Here is a 25,776-nt window from a genome sequence, read left to right as displayed (position 1 = left end):
TCCCACCAACGAACCCACCTGCGAGCAAGGGGCCGAGCTGAAGGGGTTTGCTCGGGTCTGAAACAAGGAGGGGACCAGCGAGCCCGAGCTGCTCGGAGCAAACCCGCGAGGATGTGACTCAAGGTGACTTCGTGCGACTTATGTCAAGAGATACGGGGGTGAGGAGGGGGGAAGAACAGCCCACGAGAAGCCTGTGGCCTTGCTCGAGGGTTTGTGGCCACTGAACGAGGCGGTATTTGGGTAGCATGAAGCAATTCCCCCTCCTGGTTTAGCCCACAGCAGCCAGACCAGCTACATCCCATCCTGTCCCACGTTTATGCCCCTTTCACCAAAGCACAACGACGTGGAGCAAATCATCATTTCAATCCATCGAGCTGCGACGGCGGCGGCTAAAGAGGAGCTGATGAGGCAGCATACTGCCACTGCTTACACCAGAAGTACCTGATTTTAAAGAATTAAAGTAACCGCCCAACAACCTGAAGCTCTTTCATCACACAAATGCTTCTCTGGAAGAAGAAAACTCTTGCCCAAATTAACAAACCAGAACTACTCTAAAGTCAGGGACCGCCCTGTGCTGGAAACGGGCTCTCCCCAACTCCACACAACCTGAATCCATCACGGATATTTAATGTTTCACTTCCAGCATGCAAATGATTTCTCACACCGCTGCTCACCGATGTTTAATGCATAAGACCTGTGAGATCTGATGGGGATAAGACAGAAAAGGCGTTTCCACATACATACTTCAGCGGACTTTCATTCCAGCTGGTGAAAACACTGTATTTAATTGGCTTTTGCCATCTTGATGGCTGATACCGCTTACAAAACACCAATCACCGGCCCAAAATAAAGCCTCAGAGATAAATGTACATTATCAGTTCGCCGCTGGTTTTCCAGGTGTCTGCCTACAAATTAGTTTTTGAAATACGAGCTGCTGTCAGTGGGGCATCAGAGACCCTGGCGACTCTCCCCCCCCCCCCCGCCCACGCTCTTCCCCGCTTTAGCGGTGCCAGCGTGCTGGGCTGTGACACCCCCCCGGGCCACAGAGGAAAAACCTCCCCACCGCGCCCACGTAATACGTGAAATTACATTTACATCAGGCTGTTATTCACGCACCATCTCCCGAGGCACCCTGCACCTGAAGCCTCAGCATCCGTCCGCCCAGGAGGAGCAAGGGGGAGTCCCGAGGGAGCCGAGCTCGTGGCCACGGAGCTGAAAGAAGCCCTGGGGCCAGGGACACAGTCCTGCTCTGCAGAGGGGCACCCACACCTTGGGTGCACACAGAAGACAGGGAGACAGCGGTGCCCGGTGTGCACAGGCACCCAGGAGAACCCTGTTGTGCCCACGGCAGGATTTCTTTTTATCCTCCACCTTTACAGGACCAAGATTTTGCTGGTGGCATCTTGGCTGGAGCAGAAGAGCTGGTCCTGCGGCTGTCGAGAGCATCACCCGCATCCTTCGCCGGGTGCCGGCACCTCCCCGCGCTTTCCACCCCCTCGCAAAGAAGCTTAACGACTCGGAGCAAGTCGTTTCAATCCATCGAGGTGCTTAACAGATGAAAATGTCAAAATATGTGCTGACGAGGCGGCAATTAATGGGAGGTTTAATGAAAGGTTAAAGCAACCTTTCCCAGAGCGAGCGCGTACGTGCGGCCGTGCTCCTCCTGATCCCACATGAGTCACTGCTGTGCGAAACACTCCGGTTATCACTGAACACCCAGCTCTGCCTTTGTGGGCTGCAGCTAAGCTGACTTTTCTTCCTCTCCCCCCGGCCACTGGCAGGGCCATCACCTCACAGCACCGCTCGATCCCCGACGCATCCGTGCCCGGAGAGTCCCTCTGGAAATCAAGTTGGAGATGCGATGGGCAGCAGGCTCGGAAAGCCACGTCCCCGGCTGGTTTTTCTCCCCGGAGCGGAAAGTGCGGTGAAGAATTCACGACTGTTCAAATGTGCATCCTTCCACCCTCCCGAGTTGCGAGCGCAGGCTGAGCCGGGGCCAGGGCCTCTGCTCTCCTTGACCCCTCTGCGGTGCTTGAGCTCCATCAAATTGCTGCACAACGTACTCAGCGCACATGGGGACACCTTCCCTCGCCCTCTTCTTCCTTTACACCCTCTTGTCTGAAATGCAAGCTGCAGAGAGATCTTTTCCTCCTTTTTTCTTACCAAAAAATAATGCCTTCCAGTAGCAATCAAAGGTGCTCCAAGGGGGCCCAAGAATAGCCATTAATAGCAATGCAGCCAGCAGAAGTGACAGTGGAAGGAGGTCTGCTGTAGTTTCAGAAAGAGGCATCGCACAGACGAGACACAGATTAATGGGCGCAGCTAAATGGCTCCCATTCTCACGCTCTGCCGAAGCCCGGTGGGTACCAAACGCATATTAAAGTCAACAATTCCAAAACAGTCTCAGTTTCAACAGACCAACAAAAAAACCCCCATCACTCAAAATGAATGTTACCAACCTTTAATGGATCTCTGAGAATATTCGTATAAACAATCACTTTTCTTTAGCATTGAGATGCAACACCACGTTTGTTGCCCCAGCCTTCTGTTGGGAGGCTGAGTGCAGGGGAGCGCCTGTCCCAGGAGAATGAATTCAATCAATTTTTGCTAATGACAAAGTAACCAGCCTGGAAATCACCCCCTCCCAAGGAACAGCAATCTGACAGCACAGCACGCAACCTCTGTGCTGCTGCAGCCATCCATAAACCTCTCTCTCCCTACCCTCCTCTTTGGCAACAGGCAATCTGTTTGCGTCCTCGAATTCACCATCACCTAAGGACCAGCTCCACCACAGAAACCACCAACCCTGCTTCGGGTCTGCCCGACAAGCTCTGGCTGAACCTTGCTGACTTGTTTTAAGGTTTTTTTTAAAAAAAAAAAAAGCTGCAGCTTCCAGCATCCCACTTCGCATCCGCCGGACTCAACCACTGCAGGGTGCTCACCTGGGAGATGCCAAACCACCCCGTGCTTCAGGTCCAAACCTCACCGGGAAGCTCCCTCCTCCCCGGAGGGAAGACAGGCTTTTGTTTTGGACACGTTTGCACCGGCTGCCAGCCAAGCAGCGCATCGCACAGCTACATCATCGCACCCCTACAGCTCTCGATGCCAGGAGCTGCGTTTGGAGGACGCACAGACAGGCCAAGGAGGGAGGGACGGGACTAAATCACTGTCCGCTGCTGGAGATGGCCCAGTCCCCTCTCGTGGACAAGGGGAGACAACACTGGGGTCCCCACCAGCTTCCCCTCCACGTGAGGCCGGCCAGAGCCCAGCTGGCCACGCGAGGTGATGGCAGCTCAGGGATTCAGCTCCCGTTTGCAGTGTGAAGCTGCCTGCGCGAAAACACCCGTCAGCCAACAACCAGAACCAAAACGCGCCGTCTGCTCCTCTCCCCCAGACAGTCATAAAGCAGGAGACGGATAAAAGGACATTAAAACTGGTTAAAGCTGTAAGAAGCCATAAAGAAAAGCAAGCGTCCTGGCAGCTCCTGTATCTAAGCGAGCAGTTCTCGCTCCCTCGGCCAGATCCCCCCGTGCAGAGGCCAGCAGGCAGGTCTCACACTGTCAGGCCCAAGGGTGCTCAGCTGAACTGTTCTCCCTCCCAGGAGAAGCTGCAAACAAACGTGGCTCAAACCAATTTGACATTTCCCATCCTTCGGCGCAGACTTCCCTCCTACCCCCGTCGCCCCGGGATAAACCAAAGTGGCAGCAGCACGCACGGCCAGACTCTGCCCCTTCCTTAGGGACGGAGAGGTGACACAGAGCTGCCACGGGGACGGGCAGGAGGTGCCCAACCCTAAATCCATCACCAATGCGAGGAACTGCCACGGCAAGGAAAGGACTTGGTCGTGCCTTGATGTGAGGACACCCGGAGACATCGATGCCAGCCCGGTGACAGGGGGACACAAGCAGGGTGCCAGCTCTCTAAATCCTGCACCCTCTCCTCCACACCAGCCCCGGGCTATACCTTCCCCCGGGCATCGTCTCGTTGGCCACAACACGACCTAAAAGTTTTGGGGCAAAATCTCTCCCTCTTGGGCAAGCAGAGGAGGATCCCCCAAAACACCGCTGCACGCCAGAGCACGGTGACAGTGCCAAGCTGGGCGGCTCTTGCTGCCACCTCCAAGCACAGTCCCAAGGGGGGTGAACTTGGACGCTGTCACCTGGAGGTGCAGGGACCTTCCCCCCGACCCCGTGCAGCTTCCCAGGAGACTCATTCATCCTTCCCACAGACGTCACCATCTAAAAGTTTCTCCGTGTAAAATCTTTTCCCTCCTGCCCGTAATAACACGCCACCATCACTCCCTCCTCCCCACAGCACCTTTACTGCCAAAGGTGAATTTGTTTTGTATTTAGCTCACACGCTCTGTCACGCTCCTTGCTTTGCTCTTTCTCATAAAAAAAATCCAGTTTGTTCATGGGTTTCTGTTGTGGTTTAGGCCTGGTTGGCAGCCAACCACAATGCAGCACCTCTCTCTCCCTTCCCCTCCAGCAATGAGAAGGGACAGCGAGCCAGGCTTGGGGTTCAAGATAGGACTGGGATGGGGAAAAATTCCCCTTTTATGATCACGAGCAAAAGGCAGACTCGTTAGGGGAAGAAAAAAAGCACATACATTTATTACAGACACTAACAACACGTAACAGAGTAGGACAGTGAGAAGCATTGTCACATCTTGAGAACACCTTCCCCCCACCCCTCCCTTCTTCCCGGGCTCAGCTCTGCTCCCGATATCTCTACCTCCTCCCCCAGGGGCGCAGGGGCAGGGAATGGGGGGTGCAGTCAGCGCTGCCACTTCCTTCATCTTCGGTGAGGGGAGTGTCTGAAACTTGTTCCTCCTGCTCCATCGTGGTCCCCCTCTCACAGGAGACAGTCCTCCACAAACTTTCTCCGACTTGAATTCCTCCCACAGGCCGCAGCGTTCCCCACACTGCTCCGTCATGGGTCACTAACTTCCTCCGACTGGATTCCCTCCCACGGCTGCAGCCCTTCCCGAGCTGCTCCGGCGTGGGACTCCCCCGCATGCTGCAATCCTCCCCGCGCTGAATTACAGCAGCGGGGCTGCCTTTTCCCATGAGACCCCGGCCTTCTTCGGGCACAGAACCTTGATCAGGCGAGCAGGAGCAACAGGCCATAAATCAATGTCTGCTCCACCGTAGCTCTCCATGGGTGGCAGGGGGGGGGCCGCCCTGCTGTCTCCCCACAGGATACAGGGGGGTCTCTGCTCCGGCACACCTCCCCCCTCCTTTCTTCCTCCGTTCCTCCACTGACCTTGGTGTTCATGCAGCTGCAGCAACTCCTCCTCACAAGTCCCCCTGACCGTCACCACGTCCCTTCTTAAATACGTTATCGCAGAGGCGCAGCCGATTGGCTCAATTTCCCAAACAGAAGTGGAGCTGACGTGGAGCTGGGGGAGCTTTGAGAAGCTTCTCACAGGGGGCCGCCCCGATAGCCCCCTCCCCTGCCACCAAAAAAACTCCACCACTCACTCAACCAAGGACAGTTTCTACCAATGGGAACTGGGAGAAAACCTCAGGTGGAGTCATGTGAGATTTGGGGAGTGAGCGGGGGACATCAGTGCCACCTCACACCGGGACCCAGAGGCTCTGTGCACGTCGCGGTGACGCTGCCGTGTGCCATTTGCTCCCTCCCAGACACCTCTGCTTAACAGTGACACTTCAGGCAGGAATATCACAGAAATCGAATCAGGGAACAAACACGGAGCGATAGGGCTGAATATGGAAAAGGAAGATATTTTCTTTTAGGAAGGAAAGGGCCAGAGCAAAGAGGACGGCACGCAGCTCCTGGGGATGGGGCCACCCCGCTCTGCCCACCGCTCCGGCCCCAAAGCATCTCAAAAAAAAAAAGAAAATTCAGGTTTCCTTGGCAACGTTGGGGTGGCTGGAAGCATCACCTCGTGCCTGCCAGCAACCAGACCGGGGCATCAGCCCCGCTGCCTCTCCCGGGAGCGAACAGCAGCGAAGGAGGGTGCGTGGGTGGGGACGTGCCTCGGGGTGACGGAGGGATGGGGCATCGCGGTCCCCGCAGCCAGCGGGACCCCAGCCAGGTGCCTGCCACCGGCTGAGCGGCTTTTGCGGAGGAGAAACCCGCATTTCCCAGGGCACCACCACAGCCCGACATCTGCAACCCTCCTTCCCCCATACCCCTGCCACATACGGACGCCCACCAGAAAATAACTGAGGCTCTGGTTAAACCATCAAGGGTCCCAGGCAGGCGCAGACACCCCCCCCCCCCCTCCGTGACACCCCTGTGAGCACCGTGACTCCGGGGCGAGCCCCAGGGCACGAAGACGGTCGCAGAACACGGCCTTGGTCCCATCCTCCACCTCGCCTAGAGCGGTGCGAGCGTTAGGGGCTCCTGCAGCACCCCGACACCAGAGGAGCCCCCCAGTCTCACACAGCAGGGACATCCCTGCCTGCACCACGGCTCCGAGCAGAGCATCACCCTCGGGGGGCCAGCAACAGACCCACGGACCCACCAGCTCCGTCCTACCGGGCCCTCCTCCTCCTCCTCCCTCCCAAACGAGCCCAAAGAGAAAGGCGGTTCCACTCACACCTCGCTAATTGTTATTTGTGATACACCAGTAACATTTTAATTAATCTGAAGTCTTCAGCATAACAGCCACCCAAGGTACAAAGATAAACCAGAATAAACAGGGCTTGATTAAATACATAATTAATGTTCCACTAAACCCAGCATATATGAATATTAATTAGCAGGAATAGTCTGCAGTTTGGCATCTCCTGTCATTATCAATTTATTCTTTACGTTGCCAGCCCCAGCTTTGGAACAAATTAACAAACCTTTTGCTTGCCGGCAGAGCCCACTAAATATGAACTCAATGCAAAAGGCTGGTCTTTACATTCAATTATCTCACCCACATATTAACCGGCTTCCAGCACGTTTGCCTGAAACCAAAGACAGATGCACTGCCAAGACCAGAACGTGTTCATCCCTAAATGGGGCTCAAAGTAAATACAACTGTTCTCTGCTGGCAATAAAAGAGGGAGCCCGTTCCCCAGCAGTGGGGGAGGAGAACAGGGCTGGGCGCGCTCCCTGCCAGGGTTTTACCACCAGACGGAGGGACTTGGTGGAGTTTGGGCTCCGATGTGAAGCTCTCCACAAATTTCAGAGGAGCAGATCACCTCCAGCCCTGCCCGAGGCGCTGGGGCAGAGCAGAGATCCAGCAAGGCGAGCAGGGAGAGGAGCGGTCACCCCCCCCCCCCCCCCGGCCCCCCCAACCCCGGCTGCAGCGACCGGAGCATCGCACTCCCCCGCCCAGGGCCGTGAAGATTTACGAAGCGTGATGAAGACAAGGGGGAAGGCCAGAAACCCCTGGGGAGCCCCGGTGACGGGCTCGCCGGGGAAGCAGAGCGAGCGCCGGCCGCGGCACCGGCGCCGTAGGCCAGCGCCGAGCCATTTCGCAAAGCTCGGGGGGGGGCCAGGCTAAGCCACCAACCCACGTCTGGTAGCCGCGCCGAAGCGCCCAGCGCCCCTCGAACTTCTCGGCTCAGCACCTCCCGCCTCCTCCCCATCAAGCCCGGGCGCTCCACACGCCAACCGAGGTGTCGTTACACTGCAGGAGTCCGCGCTAATTATAGCGTCAGCCTTTCCGCTCGCCGGGATGATAATTGAGGTAGAGCATTACAGTGTTTCCAAACCCTGCGCCACAGGCAGGGGCCGCAGCACATCGGAGAAGCGTCGCCGGCGCTGCCGGGACTTTGCTGGGAGAGCCAAAGGGTTTCGGCGATAAGCCAAAGCTAAGCCCCGTCCCGCTGCTCACCGAGAGGCTGGACCAGCATCTGCTTCTTCACGCAAGACAGACCGGAGGCCCTGCTGATGAGCAGGGCAGGCTGCAAACTCCCCTTTTAATCACAAATCGAATTATTTACGAGGGCCAAACCGGTGCCGGGAGCCGGCAGCCGGCAGGGCTCTGGGGAGCAGGCTGCCCGACGCGGGCTGCAAGTCCAACCACCTCCGCGACTTGAAAGTCCCGCATGACTTTTGGGCAAATCCCCGTCGAAAAGAGGATGTTGGTCCAGGGCACCGCCGTCGGCGAGCGGCCCCACCGAGCACAAAGAGGCACTGTCACACGCCCCCACGCACCCCCCCCCCCCTTCCCAGCCCCAAAACAGGGCTGGGGGGGCTGCTGGAAAGGCCACGCGCCAGCTGGAAAAGAGCAGGACTCTGGGGACGGGGCTTGGCAGGGACAGACACCCCCACCGTGAGCCAGAGCCCCCCGGGCAGGGGCTGAGCAGCACGACCACCCGCAGGCCACCGCTCTCACACACCTCTCTGGCTATTAAGCTTTAATATGGTGACCTTTAAGATGGAAGAGAGAATTTCTGAGCCTCTGTAACCACCCCGGGGTAGCTTTGTGCTCTTGCAGAAGCAATGAAAGGTTAGACCGGCGTCTCTGCGATACCCAGGGCCGTGCTGCCATTAACCTATTGCTACAGCTGTTGCTTTGCTCACTCCTCTACAAAACTTTATTTTTTTGCCAGTGACAGAGACAGGAATCCCCAGCTGACATGGCCCGAGGCAGTGAGATGCACACACCTCCCGCCTCTTCACCCTGGCTCCCTGACACTTTGTTTGAAGGATGAAATCCCATTATGGTTCGCTTGGTGGAAATGCTTCTCCTTTTTTTTTTTTTGCATGCGTGGCTAATTTAAAGCTCCCTACTTGCCTCGTCTGTCAGGTGTCTGCCTCCCCCAGCAATACAGAGAGCTGAACTAAGGCATCTGAGTTATTGACCTATAATTAAAGGAAAAAAAAAAAAAAAAAGGATGAAAAGAGGAAAATTCACGGGAGCAGGAGCACCCAAGGGCGATGACTGGCTAGAAGGAAGCAATTACTGCCCAGAGACAAGCAAGCAGCAGAAGGCTGGAAGGGACGGCAGCTCACGAGCGCTCGAGGAGAAGAACGCCCACGCTCAGCCCAGCTCCAACGCCGAGACAACCCACTACGCGTTTGCTTTGATTTTTTTTTTTTTTATCCTGCCATTCCATCCTGGGGTGCCCTTGCAGGGGGAGAACGACAGGATCTGTGATTACAGACGCAGAGCGGAGCCTCCTCACAGCGGAAGCCCAGCCAGCGATGGAATTTCAGACGGACGCCGTGGCATCGGATAAAAGTCGCTCTCAAAAGCGAAAAGCAGACGTGATGATGCAAGGGCAGGTCCCCCGTCCCCGGCTCTGACGGTGGAAGCCAGCCCCGTGCTGCAGCAGCTCCCAGGGCTGACAATAGCTGCCTCCTTGCCAACGAGCCACGCGTTCGCGCCAGCTCAGAAACCACCGCTCCTCCAAAGGCAACACTCAGCCTTTTTCCCCAAGTTTACAGATCCAAAGTTATGCAGAAAAAGCTTTTCCTATTCCCTCTGCCCCCACCCCAATCCAGGCCACGACCTGAGACAGGCAGAGACCGAGCAGAAAAAGGGAGAAAGAAAAGGGGAGGGGAAGGAGGAGGAGGGAGGGGAAAGGAAACCAGGAAAGCAAGCATGCAAAAAGGCTGCCTTATATTACTTTCAACATTACCAAGAACTGCAAAACAGGAGAGTGTCCTCAGCTGTCACAAATTTCTCTCTCTCTTTTTTTTTTTTTTTTTTTTTTAATCGCATCTTTTTCTGTAGTCTCCAAGTCCAGCCCCCCTCCAAGACTCGGGGCTCTGCAGTTTTCCATATACTGGCAAACTCCGTCCCCTGAATAAGAACGTACCCCAGGAGAAGCAGCGCTTTAAAATGCATCTCTTGCTGGTACACAAACCAGAAGAAAAACAGAGAGACCAGAATTTGTTGTCTTTACAGTGTCATCTTTCTCAATATACTCTCAGATTTACAATTTTCGCCCACGACAGGCTGGCGATAGCAAGTGGGGCTGCAGATGTTCAAGCTGCAGCAGCGAGTCTGAGCCCCCAGGCTCCCCCCCGAGCCCCCTCCCCATAAGGGGCTTTGCTGCCAACGGCTCAGCTCTACCAAGAGAGCAAGATTTGACGTGATAGACCTTGTCAAAAGGCACCCAGGGACCCACTCGGCGAGTGCCATCTGTGAGCAGCAAGAAAAAGAAGAAGGGAGGGGAGGCGGCAGCCCTGCACGATCCTCCCGGGACGGCGCCGACCCTGGGAAGAGGCTGCCTGTGAGCCGGGATGGATGGACAGACGGACAGGACCTACCTGGGACGTTGTGGATGGTTATAGCGAGGATCATCAGCAGAATCCGCCTCCAGCTGCTGCTGCCGGCCGGCGGGGCCCCGTCCCTGGCCGTGGGGAATGTTGGGGGGCCGTCTGGCAGGCTGGCCCCCGCACCCTTCCTCCTCTGGTAGGGCTCCCCGTTCTCACCTTTGTCTGGGGGTACAAAAAAAAAAAAAAAAAAAAAACACAAACAAACAGCTGGGTCAGACGAGAGGGTGACAGACGGACAGCTGGGCATCTCCTGCCTCCCCCTCCCAGAAGGAAAAAGCAGAGAGAAGGAAGAACACTGACCAAAGCAAGGCTGAAGGTGTGCGTGTTGCCCTCCCACCTTCCCCTTTCTTGCAGTTTAGGGTAAGAGGTTTCCCCCCACGTTGACCACAGAGCCCATGGGCCAGGGAGACCCTGAGACAGAAGTTCATCCTCTGCCTCCTCCTTCCTCCTGGGACCTGCTCCCGGTCCCACAGGGCTCCCCAGCATCACCCCCGGGCTCACACCCGCCTCCAACATCCCAACCTGGAGCAGACAAGCCCCGGGGCCGGGGGCTGATGAGGATGATGAGGACAGAAGCTGCCGGGCAGCAGCCTCAGGGGCCTGTAGTGAAACCTTCCCCTTCCCTCAAGCCCCACGGCTTGGCAGGCCTGCCGTTCCATTGCCTTCGCCGAGGAAGGGCAACCCCGTAACACTCCATTTTGACTTCACCCCGGTCACGAAACGAATGCACTGAGCTGTATTTAACGACTATTTGTTCCACTTCCAGAAGATGTGCCGCTGCCATTTGCTAAAACGTCACTGGGCAACGCTGGGCTCTCCCAGACCTCTGCTCCCAGCAGGACGACGACTATCAGCTCCTATTTCAACCAGGTATTTAAACCCACGCCACTAAACCCCAAGCCCCAGTTAGGGCTGTGAAGGGTGGAACGAGCGCCAGGCAGCACCGTGACAAATCCTGCACACACCGAGACCTCCACTATTCACCTTCAGCATGAAAAAGTGAAGGGAAGCCAAGAAACGGGGAGCACAAATTCCTCAACATCACACAGCAACAGCTACAGCGTCGTATTAAAGATCTGACATTTAGACAATATAATTCTCTCCCCCCAGATTTATATAATTCTCTTGCCTGTCCCCTGACCCACCCACTCCAAGATTTTTTCACAGACACAGTGTAAGGAGCTGTCTGAAACCGCTTTGACAGAATGCCAATTGTTTCCCCTGTCATTTGGAGGCGGGATGATGCCCGACCGTCACGTCGCACAGCGCGCGTTTCCAGCGCCAATTAAGAACCTCAGCGTAAGAAGGCTCATGCAAATTGACACAGGAGGTCACCTTGGGAAAGCAAGGGTGTCAGCAACACTCCGCCTCTTGCCATCTGTAACACACCAACGGACACATAAAGGCATCCCAAAACGGTCCTCAACAACTCAGAAAATAAACCCAAGAATTTAATATATTTTGGTACCAAGAAAACAAGTCGAAGACTAAAAACCCACTTGCCAGCAGCGGGACGAGGCGGCTCTCTGCAGATTCCCTCCTGCCACCTCCTGTGTTACCAGAACATCCCAGCAGGGTGTCACCAGGGCCACAAACTGTGACACCACCCACAACCCTCCTGCTTTTCCCCAAAAGGCCGCCGCTGCCCTGCACACGGAGCAAGATGCTGCGCACATAAACGCTGTCGTTCAGCCATACAGAGCCAGACACTTTCTGTCCCCAGATCCCAGTCCAGTCAATAACGTGCACTAACATTTGATGGCAGAGCTTCCTTGCAGCCTGCGGGGACAGAGATAAATATTTATTATATTTTTTTTTTTTTTTTTTCCCAAGCAATAGCGAGGACAGCCAGATCCAGCGGAGCGGCTTGTCCAGCTCGCCGCGGGAACGCTGGCGCAGCAGACCCCTGGCAACGGGGCAGCCAAAGCTGAAGCCACTTCGAGATTAAATTCCCTTCTTCTGCCAGGCCACTGGATTACTTTAATTGCTTGGCAGGCGTCCCCCTGGCCCCGCAGACAGCGTTATCCTCGGCTGACCCCCGGACCTGCACCCAGCACTGCCAGCAGCTCCAGCCCCGCGGCACGACGGGTGCTCGGCCGCCCGACCCCCCCGTCCCCCCACAGAGCTCCACGTTTCCATGAAAACCAGGGTGATGGGAGGATGCAGAGAGGTGCAGGAATCCCCTCCCCGCCGTCAAGGACTTTCCAGGGAGGAGGAAAAAACGGTTTACGTGACGTTTAGAGAAGAGCACTTACATTCCAGTGACAAAACACCAGCGTTTCTCCCTTTTACAGAAAGCAACAAGCGTTCAATAAAAACACGAGCGACCACAACACCGCGACAGCCAGGGGCAGCGTAAACTCTCAAGGCAGTTTTTTGCGAGGTACAAGTGCAGGATAAATGCTGAAAGCGGAGGCTTCGGTGACTGCTGGGGGAGCTTTGCATTTTGCAGACTTCAGTATCTGCTGGAGGAATGCAGGGAAAATGCAGAATAGAGTACCAGTGACTTGCTTTTTCTTAAATCAGGCCAAACAAGCTGCCTGCTGACGGTGCAGTAGCACCTCCACCGCACTGTCACCTCTCACAGCACCAGCTGACAGTGGCATCACTGACACCAGGCAGGCTACTCCATCACTGGCCATTTTCTTTTTTTTTTTTTTTTTTTTTCCTTTTTTCTCATGACGTGACCTGGTCCAGTCCACCCTCAGCATTTCTGACTTTAAGACTGGGATTAAAAACAAACCCAGGTGTCGACTCAAGAGAAGCATGGGCCATCCGAGAAAGTACAAGCCTGAATCCAACACATCTTCCTCTGCAATCTCAGATCTTCCTTTACATCCTTCTCACCTACCCCAGACCTACCCTGGGACCAGGCTCAGGGGGAGCCTGCGTCTTCCTCCTCCTCCTCCTCCTCCTCCTGGGTTGACCCAGCCTCTCCCTCCAGCCACAGCACGTAACAAAATGCCAACTCAAGGAGCCATCCCTCACCCCACATCGCTGCTCTGGCCAAGACCTGGACATATCACCCTCATCTTCTCTGGGATAAACTAAACAAAACGAGTAAAAACAGGGATTTACTTTCTCAGGGAAGATCTGATGCCCATGTGCTCCCAGGCAGGGGATGGGCACGGGAGGCAGGAGCTCCCCGCCCAGAGCCACACAGCAAATCCCCAGATGTCTCAGTTCCCGTCCCCGCGGTTTAGGCAGAATGAGCCAATAAAATAAAAAATAAAATAAAAAAAAAAAATAAAAATTAAAACCTCCCAGCTGCTTTTCACTTGGCACTCAACAGAACCGATAAACCAAATGTCATCAGCGTTTCCAAAAAAAAAAAAAAAAAAAAAAAAAAAAAAAAAAAATCTAACTTTCCAGTTCTGAACGAAACAACTCTGCCTTGGCATCTGCTCCGCTCGCAGAGCTGTTAATCTGTCCCCCTGCTCCCGCCCCCCCCTTTCGGCTGTTTCTCGTGCACCATTACCTGGGGAATCGCGGCTCTCGCCGGGCCGGCGGCAGGGAGGGGGCCCCGGCGGTGGGTCGATGCCCAGGACACTCGCTGTCCCCTCGGGTCACACGCGGAGCCCCCCCGGGAAGGGAAGAGCCACCTCCCGCCCCAGCTTGCCCCGGTTGTCCAAACCCAACCCGGGCGATCACGACGCCCTCGCGCCCGGCACCTCCCAGTGCTTTGAGTTGGTTTATGGGGCTTTTCACTGCCTTATTCCACTCGCGCTTTCTGATTTCCCTCGTCCCTGGATTTGATGGGTTCGCCGTAAAACTGCGCCGTCCCCCAGCACTCCCGCAGCAAGGCAGAGCAAAGCTTTTACCGGGGGGGTTAAGCATCAAAGCGAAGCCGTTCCAGCTCCCTCTTCCAGGCTTCGACCTCCGCACCCCCCCCACCTCCCGCTTGGGGGGGGGGGGGGTGAATTTTCACCCCGAACGCCGTGGGGGGAAAGCCCCGCCGAGGGGCTGCCCCGTCCCCCGAGAGCACCCGACACGACCACCCGCGCCCCGGCGGAGCGGAGCAAGGGAGGCGACGGCCGGCGTTCACCTCCTCGCACCGCCTAACGGGGGGAAGCTTCAGCTTTCCCCATTCTGCTGAGAATCACCACGCCGTTTCGGCAGCAGCGCTCTCCCCCGTTATCACCAGGATCTCCCCAAAATTACCGGGAAAGATCCACTTCACGGCTCTCACAAATGCCCAGGCCAGCTCCGTTGCTTAACACGAGCCTGCCACCTGCTAAAGGTATCCATCCAGTCCCAGAGCATAGGTATTGCTTCTATTCGATAGCTTTTTTTTTTAATTATTATTTTATTTTTCTTACAAGTAGTCTGCTTGCTACTAGTGGAAAAACTTCTGATAAAAATTAAGATTTTTACGAGCCCATTCGAAGCGCCTCCAAGGACGGGGGGGGTGCCACGCTGCCCGTGGGGGTGAGGAGCTCTGCTCCCGCCAACGGCAAATGGGGAAAACCTGTGAGAAATAAACAGAATAGCTGCAGTTCTTATAGGGAAAGTGCTGAGGGTGGTTTGGATGGACAGTCTGAGCCCAAAATTGCCCCTCGTAATATATAAATATATAAATATATAAATATATAAATATATAAATATATAAATATATAAATATATAAATATATAAATATATTTATATATTTTATATATAAATATATAAAAAATGATAGTAATGAACTATCAGTGCATTAGCAGAGGATAAAGGCAGCAACACCAAAACCAGGGAGACAACCCCAGCCTAATTTTCCCAGTAGAGTCACATCTGAGCGAGACTACAAACCACGCACGGGTCAAGCGCTGGGTTTTACTTCCAGTTGCTGTTGAAAAAGGTAAAATAAAGGAAAAAAAAAAAAAAAAAAAAAAAAAGAAGAGGATAATTACAGTGGAGTGATGATACCAGCTCACAGCGTCGGACACAGTATGGGAGGGGACTTGTGCGGCTGTCGCACAAAATGCAGCGCCCAGAGTGCTCCCAGCTTGAAACACTGCATCTTGCGCAGGCTAAGGGGAACAAAACAATAATTACGGCTAAACACGGACTTGGCTGGAAATCAGGAAAGCCTCAATAGCAAATTGGAGTAGTGATAAGAGCGGAACAAGGAGTGGTTTTTAAAGAATAGCTGACACAATCAGAGAAGGGCCCTCACAAGAATGTTGCCAAGACAATTATGTGGCAAATAATCATCTGCGCCACATACATTATTTTAAATCTTGTTCACAAAAAGTCCTCTATATAGTCTACTCGATTTATCATTATTGAATTTCTTAGTAAAGCCGTAGGGCAAAGATTGTGCCAAAAGTTTAATTACGTATGTGCAGCCTGCTGCATTTTTCATATCCTCTGCAGCCAGCGCTGGAAAAAGATAAATGGCTTTGAGTATGGCTTAAGCTGCTGGTGAAATATAAAAACCAACTGGCTTCTTATCAGCATGTGAAATGGCTTTTTATTTTTGATTATTTCTTAATGAAAACTGTTTGCATTAGCTGTGAGCTCAGCTTTATTGCACTCGCAAGCGGTACACAAACAGAAGAATACGCTATTTACTCTCTGTACTCAAAAAAAAAAAAAAAGCCCTCTTTACTGCAGCAGTTTAGCTCCCGAATTCAAACCAAAGTCTACAGAGCTCTCTGATTTTTCACATCTGCTTTAGAGCCCTTCTCCTCCTCTCTAATTAGGCCCGGCTTTAGTCCTGCCTCTCTCCTCCTACAGCTCGCAAATGCTTGAAGTTAAACGTGCTCAACCAGGCTGCTGAGCCGGGGACGGGGCTGCTTAATTCCCCCGCTGGCAAAGTCTCTGCGCGAGAGATTTGGGCAGCTTGAGACCCATTTTAGTCGGGGGGGGCAGGAGGGGGCTCTGCCAGGCAGCACCCCAGCATCTCCTCCTTTCTCCACACCAGAGCAAACATGTTGATGGGAATCTGGAGCCTCCTTTGGCTGAGGATGCTGGAAGGAAAATCATTTACGGCTCCAAAAATCCTCCCCCATCTTTTCCCCATCAAATTCTTGCAACAGGACTCTGCCTCACCAGGAAGGGATCTGGATCTGCCAACAGCCAAGGAAGGAATCTCGGGGCTCTCACAGCAATAGTGGCTCTGGGTTTTCTTCCTTCAGCTTAAACTTGCAAGGGATGAATTAGCACCTTCATTTATAAAAATTTGTCAGCTCCCATCGCTAAAGTGTGGGAGAAGGAGAGGCAGTGCCAAGCATGGAGGCACAACAGACTTATTAAAATCTATGATTAACTGCTGCTCACCAGCTCTTTGTAAAAACTGTTTGGTGTTGATGTGCATGGGAACAAGGCGAAGGAAGAAAAGCATCAAGTACTCTCATTCCAAAAGCCTCCACCCAGTCAGGTTTCTGGCTCTCCCATCTGTTTCTACGATATCCATTATAATTGCACCCGTGAGGCAGCAGCCCCCACGTCCAGGTAACGGCGGAGCAGCAGCCGCACACGAGGCTGGCGGCCAGCCCTGCTCCAGCAAACGTCCTGCCAAATTCCTCCCGGCTCCTCCGAGCCCCCCGCCACACACCACTCTCATTACTGCCAGCACCTGCTCGTTTGCAGCTGGAAATCTGTATTATGCATTATAGCCGCTCTATTAAAACCAGGAGAGCCAAGCAAGCTTGGTCTGACCCTTCATCTGGGGTGGGGTAGGGAAGGCAGAGCAATTTGCTAAAGAAAATGATAACGCAAGTCGTTGACATCCCTTCCCGAGGCACAGAAAATAATTGCGTGTTAAAGTCTCTTCCCTAATGGCTGAGATAAATCAAATTTACTTGGAAAAATTCTAAGGTTCCCAAAGGCTCGATACACAATCCAAGCCCCTCGCAGAAGCGCTCGCCCATACTGCGGGCGTGATGCTATAAAAATCTCTCGCTCTACCAACCCAAGCCCTTTCCCCGCTCCGCTCGTCTCCATAAACCCTCGATGCTCCATTAACTTTAAGCAGATGTAACAAATGCTTCGCGGCAGTTGAGCTTCAGCCCTGTGGCACACGGGACCCATCGGCGCTGCCGCTCTGCAAAATCCACCCTGCGTCTCCGCCTCTTGCTGCAACACGACGGCATCGCTGCTCGCCTGCGGTGCAAACGGCCGCAGCCGGACAGCAAAAGCATCTCCCGGGTCTGCAGAGCCCCCGGGCAGGGGGAGCAGAGGGAGGACCCCCCCCCCGCCCCGGGAAGGAGCATCCCTCCTTCATCTGACGGGTACAGAAAGCAGGCAGCACCGCTCGCCAGCGCTGGCCCGGCGTGCGCCAACCCCCTCTCCCCAAGTTCTCCTTTTTCCTTCATTTTTTGACCACCAGGAAGCCCCAGAAGAAAAACTGAGTCAAAAAAATCCACAGCCAGAGCCCTCGGGAAGCGGAGCCAGACACACGCACGCTCCCGGCGGCACCCACGCGGCGCTCCGCACTGCGGCAGCAGCACGACCTGCCTGCCGAGGACACCACCGTCGCCCTTCCTCATCTTCTTTTCTTTTCATAAAAACTTTTTTCAAGGATTGCTGGCAGCACCCGGGCCTGAAGCCATCAGCCCAACTGCTCTCCCCAGCGCCCATCCCATCGCACGTACAAGTAATCGAAGCTACTCCTCACACGCGACGGGAGCTCGTCCTCCTCCTCCTCATCTCCTCCACATCCTTGTTTTCCTCCTCCTCCTCCTCCTCCTCCTGCCGCTGCAGCGGGAATTTCAGGAGCACAGAAGGGGCCTCGATGCTAAAGAGCAGATGGGTGTTAGCGAGCATCTGCTCCCTGCTGCTGCTCAGGCACGCTGCTCTTATCCGACACCTTCGTAAGAGGTTTTAATTACTGTAAGTAATTAAGCACAGCACCTCTTATGGGATAACTGCTACCCCCTTTGCAGACAGGTACGGGGAGAGGCAGTGAGTGCTGCGGGCTCCGAGCCAGGCAGAAGTCCTGGGTCGCACACCTCCGCCAGCCTCGATCACAGAGGAGCTGGAAATAAGACTGCCAAGGGAAAAGATTTCTCTTTTAAGGAATAAGGCCCCAAAAGCAAGGGAAATCCAGCTCCTGGGAAGTCTGCACGCAGAGAACAAAGCTGCTGAACGAGTTGCTCCTCACTGTTGTCCAACTAGGGTCAAAGTAGGAGTGTTTCCAAAAAAAAAAAAAAAAAAAAAAAAAAAAAGCGCATTTATTTTTTATTTACTGCTAGTAAAAACTCAGTCTGCTCAAGCAGAGAGCATGGGCTGCCCAGGCAGAGCCCAGTGCCACCAACCCTGTCACTGGCCCCAGTGCTGTGACGGGGACAGGAGTGGGACACCCATTTGCACGTTGTGGTGACCGCAGCCCCAGCCTGCTGGCATGATCTCACCCCTCCAGGCCCCCGTACGTAACAAATTCATTTTCCAATGTTTCTGGCAGATAAAAGAGGTCCCTGCATCTGCTCAGGCTTTCAGCAAGGAAGATAAATAGAGTGTCATGACTCACTGTCTATTAGGCGCCTTCATTTATCCGAGCGTGCACAGGAGCTTTCATAAAAGGTTGTTTAATTCAGCATGACTGACTACCACTTGCTCCCAGACACACGATTATTGCCAGGATCTGTCTGAAATTTGGAGTCGGGAGGACGCTGGAGCGCGCCAGCCTGCCCCACGCCGGCACCAGCCCCGCAAGGTCCCTCCTCCACCCCATTTCGGGGCCAAGGGGAGCCCGATACCCAAACCCCAGCTCAAACCTCACACCAGTAACAACCCGCCCTGAAAAAAAAGAGACCCAGCGCTCTCCCGCTGCTCCCTCGGGCACCTCCTCCTCGCAACGCTCCCAGCAAGCGCTCCCGAGCATCTTTGCTGGTCCTGCACCGCTTGCCTTCCCTCCCCAGCTTCCCCCCCCGTTTTTATCCTCCCCACCCAAACCACGATCCTAACGCACGAACCTCTCCCCCGCTGCTCCGGGGGATCCGTCGTCGAGTCTTGCATGAAATTCCTGCTCCAGCCCTCGGCGTGCCCCCGCTTACCCACAGCAGCCCCAGAAATCACGCCCGGGCAGATACCCAGCACGCAGAGCTTTCTTGCTGCCACGCTTTATCAGCTACCGCCGGTGACCCCTCAAGCTGCCGTGTAATTCCTGCACCCGGGAAAACTCCCGTCACCCCAGAGAGCTGCCACTGGGCGCCTGGGTCCACCTTGCTACGGGGAAGTTGAACCCGTCATATGCAACTCTTCATTCAGAGGGGAAAGCGCTGGAGAAATGCAAGGAAGGGGAGGAACGGCATGTGCTGTCCAAGAGTTGGCCCAGACAAACCGACCCTCTGGAAATCTGCACTGGGGGGACTAAAAGAGCACTTCCCCCCCCCACCCCCCCCCCAAGCTGCAGGGATTCACTCTCACGGACACCTGTCTTAGTTTGGGCTGAAATAGAGTTACTATTCCTTTTCAGGGACTAGATGAGCGCTGTGTTTTGGATTTAGCTTTGGGTTTGGCATGGGAAGAATGCTGAGAGCACACTGGTGTTTTCAGCTGCTGCCGAGACTTCAAGGACTCTCCGACTCCCCGTGTCCTGCCCGTGCGCCAGGGCACAGGGAGCAGGGAGGGAGCACAGCCACAGCACCTGACCCGAACTGCCCAGTGAAATATTCCACATCGTGGCACGTCATGCTCACTGTATAGAGGAGGGGGGGTGGGGAAGGGGCTCTCTCGCTGCCAGGATTGCGATTGTGGGATCTTGGTATCTCGGGGTCGCTGGCCGGGCACGGGCTGGATATTGGTCAGCGGGTGGTGAGCAATTACGTTGTGCATTGCCTGTTTATATATATTTTTTTTTCTATTATTATCATTGTTCTCATTTTATTGCCATTATTAAACTGTTCCTATCTCAGCCTGCGAGTCTCCCTTCACCCCTCTGATTCCCTCCCCCATTCCCAGGCGGGGAAGGGGAAGGGAGGGTGATTAGCTGCTGGGGTTGGGTGCCCATCAGGCCCAAACCACGACACCACCGAACCCCCCGTTGACAGAACCCCCCGTTGACAGAACCCCCCGTTGACAGCAGCGTCGGTGCCACCGCAGCCTCTTCCCCGAGGATGCGGAAGACGGCGGCCGCGGCGTGGGCTTTGCCTGGGGGGGGGGGGGGCGTGGATCTGCCTCACTGCACCCACTCTGCGAGGGGGTGTTGGGAACCCCCCTGAACCCCACGCTCCTGCCCCGGGGAATCGTCGGGAAACCTCCCACCAAAGCCGCTTCCCCCACGAAGGGCCAAAACCCCCCCCCGAGCGATGGGGTGGGAAGCGGCAGCAATAGCAGGGGCCGAGGGGCTGCTCGCCCCGGGGGGCGACACAGATTGCCCGATGTCAGAAGGCAGGAGGAATGCCAAAAAACCTCGCCGCTCCGTGTTTGCAGTGTTTAAGGATTAATTTCTTGGGCGAGAGCAACAGCACGATGTTAAATGTAATTATGTGCACCAGGTCCTTTTAAGCAAACTAATTCACGCTAACTTCCAAGAGCTCTTTAAGGAGCTCCCAGTAGATAAAGTGCATCACTGAATCATTTTATGCTGAAATTTTACACATTCGAGTTAATTTAATCGCTTCATTTCAGAGGGATGAGCTATGTTCTGATCCTTGGCAAGGAACAGCTTCTGATCTGAGCAAGATCAGATGCAGCGAATCTCTGAAGAAAGGATAAAAAAAAATAAAATAAAATAAAAATCTCATTACCTGCTTAAAAAGAAACCAGGAATTTTTAATCAGGAGCTATTAAGGGACCAGGCAGTCCTCCTGCACCGGGCTCTGATGATACCCTTGCAGCGACGGGGGCAGCCGGGAGGACGGGGCTCACGCCGACCCCGCTCCCCGGCGCGGTGGCAAGTGGCCACGGCTGAGAACGAGCCCACTCTGCCTCCTGCCCCAGGGTGCTCTGCCATCGCCTCCCCTCCACACACTCCACTTATTGCCACGTTATACCCCCGCTCATCTTCCCTGCAACACTTCTCTCCTGCCTTTTTTTTTTTTTTTTTTTTTTTTAATTAATGCTGAATGGAAGTATGGAAATCCACGGAGCAGAAACTAAGGCCGGCACGGTCTCTACGAGCAGCTCTCGGTACAAACCATGCCATTGGCATCCCAGAACAGCAGCTATTGCCACTTGCTTTTTACCACAAAATCTCTTTACAGCACTTTCAAGACACCAAACCAGAGACGAGCAAAATGAGCTGCTCAATTCTTGCCCTCCGTTATTTCTCTTATTCTTTCACCCTAGCATACCTATTATTCAAAGTCACCTGCTCCGGTTTTATTCAGAAAAGACACAGTGGCTTCGGCTAGAGAAATTCTCTTTGCAAATTAATTAAATTTGTTTGAAAATAAAAAAAGTCGATGAATAAACGCGTTAGAGCCCAGACGTTTAATTAGAGGCAGGGAGTGCCCTGCTCCAAACCCAACGCTTCTCCAAGCAGCACCTTTCCCGAATTATCCCCTTTTTTTTTTTTTGCAGACGAGGCTTCCTGGGGCAGGGGATAGTTCGGAGAAACTATAAAGCAAGAAATCCAGGGGTGCAGAGGCCGCTTGCAGCCTCTGTAATGGTCTGAGACCCCCCGGAAGGAAAGGGGGTTCTGGGGGAGTCTTTGCCCTTCCCCTCGCCCTCCCTCACCCCGCTCCGTGCGGGGGGTCCGGGAAAGGCACCGATCCCTCCGGATCTTGTCATTGGCACGGCCGGGCAGGCCGAGCACACACTTGGGAAAAGAGGCTGTTCTCCTAGCCTGAAAAATAAAATTAATAAATAATCAATTTCCAAGGGAAATAAATAAAGTGCTCTTTTGTTCTCAGCAGCTCAGCTCTTGGGCGTACAAAATCAATCCCGGCTCCCCCCGAAGGGACAGGCGGATTGGATTTTTGCCCGCTCTCCTGGCAAAACCAAACCATCCGCCTGCTTTCAGGAGCACAATCCATCACCCCCCGCTCGCCCGCGCCACCGAGACTGGCGAGTTTGGGAGTGTGTCCTAGCCTGATGCTGTTGCACACACCCCCCCACCCACCCCCTTACCCCCTTGAGCCACAGAAACTCCAGCTGAACAACAGTATTTCTGCAAACAAAGCAGATTTCGAACGACTTACGGGATGGAAAGAGGCCTGGAGGGGGGCAGAGCTGCCACGGCTGCCCGAACCCCGCAGTGCTGCCGGCACAGAGGGGTTGGATGGATCCCAGCAGCACCCACGGACACGCTGCCACCCCAACGGCCGGCCCACGACCGAGAGATCCTCATTAGCCAGTGAGTAACGAGCACCCAGGAAGAAGAGCAAGAGATTTCGCTTCTCCTGCTTCAGAGGGAGCCGTCCGTTGCAGCAGGGCAATGCCCGAGGGGAAGAAAACAGATCTGAACTGAGCCCTGCCCTGCCAGAAGAGCAGGAGACACATCCCCACGTTAACGAAAGCATCCCAGCCTTTTTCTTCTGTGTGACAGCACTATCCAGCCTACTATTAAATTTTAAATTTTCCTCTTTTAGGTAGTCCTTAGGGTAAAACCAGAAAAGCAAAACCAGGGCTCAACCCACAGCGCTATGTTGTGAGACGGATTCATCAACAGCCTCAGCTGCAAGACGAGACTCTTTGAGGTCTAGGCTTTTTTTCCCGTCAATAAATTCTGATTTATGGATCTGGGATGAACATCTCAGAAGCGAAAACTCGTGTCTCTAGCAGAGTTTAAGTAGAAACAGGCTGTGTGGCTCCAGCCCAGCCACCCAGGAAGGTTCAAGGGGGTCTGGGTGGCCCCACTCGCACTGGGGGATCCCCTGCGCTCGCTCTGCAGCAAGAACATGCCAATTTTCCAGGGGTTTGACCACATCTGCCCCTGCAGAGGGTTATCCCCCGGCCCTGGCCATGCAGAGCACAAAGCTGTGCCCATCATCATCCTCACCGTCGACCAGGCTTGAGCTCACCGCAGTCGGTGGGGACAGGGCAGAGGGGATGCTCCAGAAGGTCCCTGGTCCTCAATATTTGGAAGATCCCCAGGACCCCGTCTCCCAGGGGCTGCTCCCTGCTCGGCAGAAACCTGGAGCTGGGGGAGGGCAGCAAATACCTCTCAAAATTCAATTTTGAAAAAAGGGATCTGAGCCACCACTGGTGTTTATGATGGGAAGGAGCTGGGTTCTTATTTCTCCTTTGAATCCAAAGCAAATCGATCTCTCTCAGCCCGGGGTGGGAAGACAGAGATGACTCAGCCGGCAGAACGGCACTAAGCTCTCCTTCCTCCACTGCAGCATGGGAATTCAGCTGGGAAGCGTACACACATGCATGAAAAAAAAAAAAAAAATCCATTTCTTAAATTTTCCTCTAGTATTTCAATACAGGATTACTTTAAACAGCCTTTATCTGCCTTCCCACGGCAAAGCCCTCAGCGCTAAGCCTCCCAGACAACTCCTGTCTCCAGAGTGAAAGGTATTTCTGGTCCCTCCACAGTGGGACCCCGATGTCCATGACACACAGAGATGCAGAGCTGGGGTCGGTCCTGCTCTCCCCACAGACCAACCCCGGAACCAAACGAGCCAAAAAAACCTGACAAAGTGCATAAAATGACGGATGATTTACAGGGCTCTCGCACCCGGCAGCACTGCATCTTCAAGCCCGGCATGGCTGCAACTCTGAACAGGCTGAGGTCTCCTCTGAAGCTAATGAAATATTAAGTGTGTCAGCCACCTCAGCGCGCTCTGGGAAAGCTGCCAAGGTCCACCTGAAAAAGGCCGTGTGACTTCAAAACCAAGTTATTCTACAAATTGCATCTTCCTGGGACGGGAGACCAGGGGACAGTCCCCATTTGCACACTGGAGAGAGACTCCCGGGCAGAAAGAGCCTAGCAGATCTTTTACTGATTATTTTCAAATCTGAGCATCGCTTGCAGGTGCCGTCAACTCCCGCCGCCCGCTCACAGGGAAAGCGCCCCAGCCCCTCGTACAAAGAGGGGAGCCACCCATTGGCAGTGAGATAAATAAATAAGCACCATTTTAATTATATGTAATTGGGAATTCAGTGCATTTTCATCCTGACTTTAAGGCAGTTCGCACCATCTGCCGCCACAGATACATCTCAGGGCTCTGGAGAGAATCGATCCCGGCTTTGCTTCCCCTCTCCAGATGCCCTTGAGGCCGGGGTTATCGTTGAGCAGCACGTGCCACCGAGAGCATCACCCGCTCGGCTCGCACCCGGGAGGGCAAAACTGGGGCCCAGGGCGAGTAATCTGCTGTTATGGAGAGACACACAGATGGCAATGAATATGCTTGAGCTTCAGGACTTGCAGATAACACAGTTTAAAAAAAAAAAAAAAAAAAAATAGAGAGACTTAGTTTAAGCTTAGCTCAAATACAGATGAGAAACCACCGAGTGTTTAAAAAGGAAAAATAAAAGGCTGTTTTCCGCGGAGCTCCCAAGGAGCCGAGTGCCAAACCCCGCTGCGATGCCGTCGCAGCCAGCAGCAGGTCCTGCCCTGCTGCCATCGGTCCCCCCCGCCCCCGGTGACAGGGACACTCGGGGGACCACGTCCCCGTCACACCTCCCTGGTGGGCAGCTGCTGGGCTCGGCTGCTGCTCTGGGTGCTGGGGCTGTTCCAGCGCCACCAAGCCTCCTGCTTCCACAGCCTACCAGAAAAAAAAAAAAAAAAAAAAAAAAAAAGGGTGAAAATGCCCAATTGGAGATCCTTGTACATCCGCTGCAGCTATTCTGCATCCAAACCCAGACGAAGTCAGTCCCCGTGCAGCCTCCCAAGGGGAGGACAGCACCGCTTCCCCGGATCCTGCTCGAGCCAGGAACAGCCTATTTCTGTGCCGAGCAGCAAGCCGAGGCAAAAACAACCACGAGCCCAACAATAACCCACCCAGCCAGGCTGAATGTCATTTGCCCCCCGTATCAGGATGAAATAAAGCGCCCATTTACAACCACCCACTGAGAGGGACGTTATGTGATGGACAGGATATCTAAGCAGCTAACCCATTACACGGACTCAGCTTGAAACCAAAAGTCATTTTAGCCCAGCGGTGCCTATACGAAAGGCAGAAAGATACTCTCTAATTGGAATTATTTATCCAGCACCTCTCCCGGTGGCCGCGCAGACTGGGATTACTGGTGCATGGACCTGCTCCAGCCCGGGCAGGGGTCTCCCGCCCAGCCCCACATCCCCCCTCCCCATGTCCCAGCCACAAAACACATTTTCAACAGGGTCCCCTGGGCCTCGCTGAATGGCTTTGGGATGCAGCAGGAAGCGTCAGGCAGATTGGAGGCAGGGCAGCTGCTTCAAAGCTATTCTCCCTTTCAAGGAAACAGGCAGATGAAGCCGGGGGGGGGGGGGGGGATGCTCTGCAGTTAGGGTTCCCTCCTCAGGAATAGCACCAGCAGGAGTTCCCTCTCTTTAGATGCTGAAAAATTCAAATTAAATACAGCTATTGCAAAAGTCCAGGCACCAACAAAGCTTCAATCACAGTTTCTGTCTTGTTAGGCAGCAGGGACTCGGTGCAAGGCAGAAGCCGTGGGAGCACAGTCCTCATTACCTCTGCCCCTCGCAGAGCTTTTTCCTTCAAATATGTAAAAATCCCCCTGTAACCACACGGCATCTCCTGCTCCAACCCTGGGCACCGTTGCTCCAA

General features: G+C 54.2%; 1 protein-coding gene across 5 annotated transcripts in view; it reads right to left on the bottom strand.

Annotated features, from left to right (window-relative positions):
- The window catches only part of SLC39A11 (solute carrier family 39 member 11), a 115,016-nt gene that overhangs the window by 34,367 nt on the left and 54,873 nt on the right, over positions 1-25,776 (bottom strand). For all 5 annotated transcript variants that reach the window (XM_033002326.2, XM_042802616.1, XM_042802615.1 and 2 more), the window contains exon 6: positions 10,186-10,356. In XM_033002326.2, coding sequence (XP_032858217.2) covers positions 10,186-10,356 — 171 coding nt within the window. The remainder of the gene's footprint in view (positions 1-10,185; positions 10,357-25,776) is intronic.

The sequence above is a fragment of the Tyto alba genome, unplaced genomic scaffold (assembly GCF_018691265.1).
Source record: "Tyto alba isolate M040663 unplaced genomic scaffold, T.alba_DEE_v4.0 Super-Scaffold_39, whole genome shotgun sequence".
NCBI classification, from domain to species: domain Eukaryota; kingdom Metazoa; phylum Chordata; class Aves; order Strigiformes; family Tytonidae; genus Tyto; species Tyto alba.
This window is presented reverse-complemented; position numbering and strand designations above follow the sequence as displayed.